We start from the raw sequence: 1663 nt of genomic DNA on the forward strand, positions 1-1663 counted from the left end.
GTATGTGTGTGTGTGTGTGTGTGTGTGTGTGTGTGTGTGTGTGTGTAATCGAAATCATAGTCATGGCTGATGCTGGTGTCACGTAACTGTCATGTAAAAAGCCCCTTTTGAGCGCTGAGCCACATGGGGGAAAAGTGGCTGATGCCAGTGGCACATGAAAAGCTCCTTTCGAGTGTTGGGTGTCATGAGTAATCCTCATGGTGGACTAGCATCCCATCCAGGGAGAAACCAGAAAACTGGCCCTACGCTCCATACAGAGTAATGTAGACTAACCCATCGTCTGTCATTCCTGAAACCAGCCCTGCACCACCACACACAGAAGTGACCACAAGTGAGGTTTGGCACCAAAGAGGGAACAACACAAATACTGGAAAAAGATGAGTTTAGTGAAAGCTTCACTTACTTTATGGAAGATACCAATTTCTTCATGGCATCAGAGACACTCTTGGAATGGTTAGAATACAACTGGTAGGTTGAAGGATCTTTAGGGTTGACAGCCAGTTGTTTAGCAGCTTGAAGCATATGGCAGGCACCGTCTATCATTGACATGCCGGCCAAAGTGATCGGTTCTTGAGCTTTTTGAGCCTGTTCAAACAGAACAAACATTATTATTATTACAAATTTTCTTTATGCAAAGAAAGCATCATTAAATAAAATAAAAATGTATTTATCTCATAGCTTTGAGATTTCAACGACATTGTAGGGTAAGTTTGAGAGGCCAGACATGGCCAGTCTGAATATAAAGCAGGTAGAACATTTGGGCCCAATATGGCTGATTTACATGTTAAAGGGTTCAAGAGAGTAGGGAGTTTGTTGAGAGGAGATTTAGCCGTTACATTGTGCAAGGTCAAGTAACTACATAGAAGCTCTCTCATTGGTTCACGTGGTCCCTATTTTAACCCTTTAGCATTCAGATTATTCTCAGCAAATGTAATGCTTATTTTTTCACAATGTTTTCAGCTAATCCTCGATTATCTCATAGCTTTGAGATTTCAATGGTGTGATTAGAATGACATTGCAGAGTAGGTGTGAAAGGCAGGATCTGGCCAGTTTGAACATAAAACAGGGAGAATATTTGTGCTGAAGACGACTGGTTTAAATGGTAAAAGATTGAAGTAAATTTTGCTATTTCTCACAGATCAACCCCCCCTACCCCATATAGTAGCCCCTGTTGGCCCTTACCTCTGTACTGATCTTAGCGGGGACACTTGCAAAGTCAGGTGAAGAAGCAAAACAAGTCAATTCGTCAACAGCCTTGAGGAGGGGCACTGCAGCTTTTGCACAATTTTGGCGGTTTTCTTCAGTGAAATCAATGTCTAGGTTCTGTAAAGAGACACGAGAAATTGATAATGATAATTACAGCATCAGTAATAATAATAATAATTTATTCCTTTATTAGCCACAAGGGCTCACGTACAAAACATTGACATACAACAACATAAAAGACAAAAACAGGATGGTACAAAGGGTTTTACAGTGTGTAAACGATATAATTAAAAATTACATTAAACTCCCAACAGGGGAGGTGCTTTAAGGTCCTTGTGGAAAAACCCATAAAAGCCACAGGTGCCTGAACAACAGGGTAAGAGCCCTTCTTTTTTTTACAGGTACACACTGGCCATTCTTCCAACATTCACCCACCTTTCAACAAACTCAACAGGTA

The 1663-nt window shown here is 41.0% G+C and overlaps 1 protein-coding gene across 1 annotated transcript in view; it reads right to left on the reverse strand.

Moving 5' to 3' along the window:
* Positions 1–1663, reverse strand: part of LOC106872263 (talin) — a gene marked incomplete at its 5' end in the record, with an annotated part of 182270 nt that overhangs the window by 61218 nt on the left and 119389 nt on the right. Inside the window, 3 exons of the mRNA XM_052977507.1 lie at positions 274–367; positions 404–585; positions 1183–1342. Of these exons, the coding sequence (XP_052833467.1) occupies positions 274–367; positions 404–585; positions 1183–1342 (436 nt within the window). The remainder of the gene's footprint in view (positions 1–273; positions 368–403; positions 586–1182; positions 1343–1663) is intronic.

This window comes from Octopus bimaculoides, chromosome 28 (assembly GCF_001194135.2).
Source record: "Octopus bimaculoides isolate UCB-OBI-ISO-001 chromosome 28, ASM119413v2, whole genome shotgun sequence".
NCBI lineage: Eukaryota > Metazoa > Mollusca > Cephalopoda > Octopoda > Octopodidae > Octopus > Octopus bimaculoides.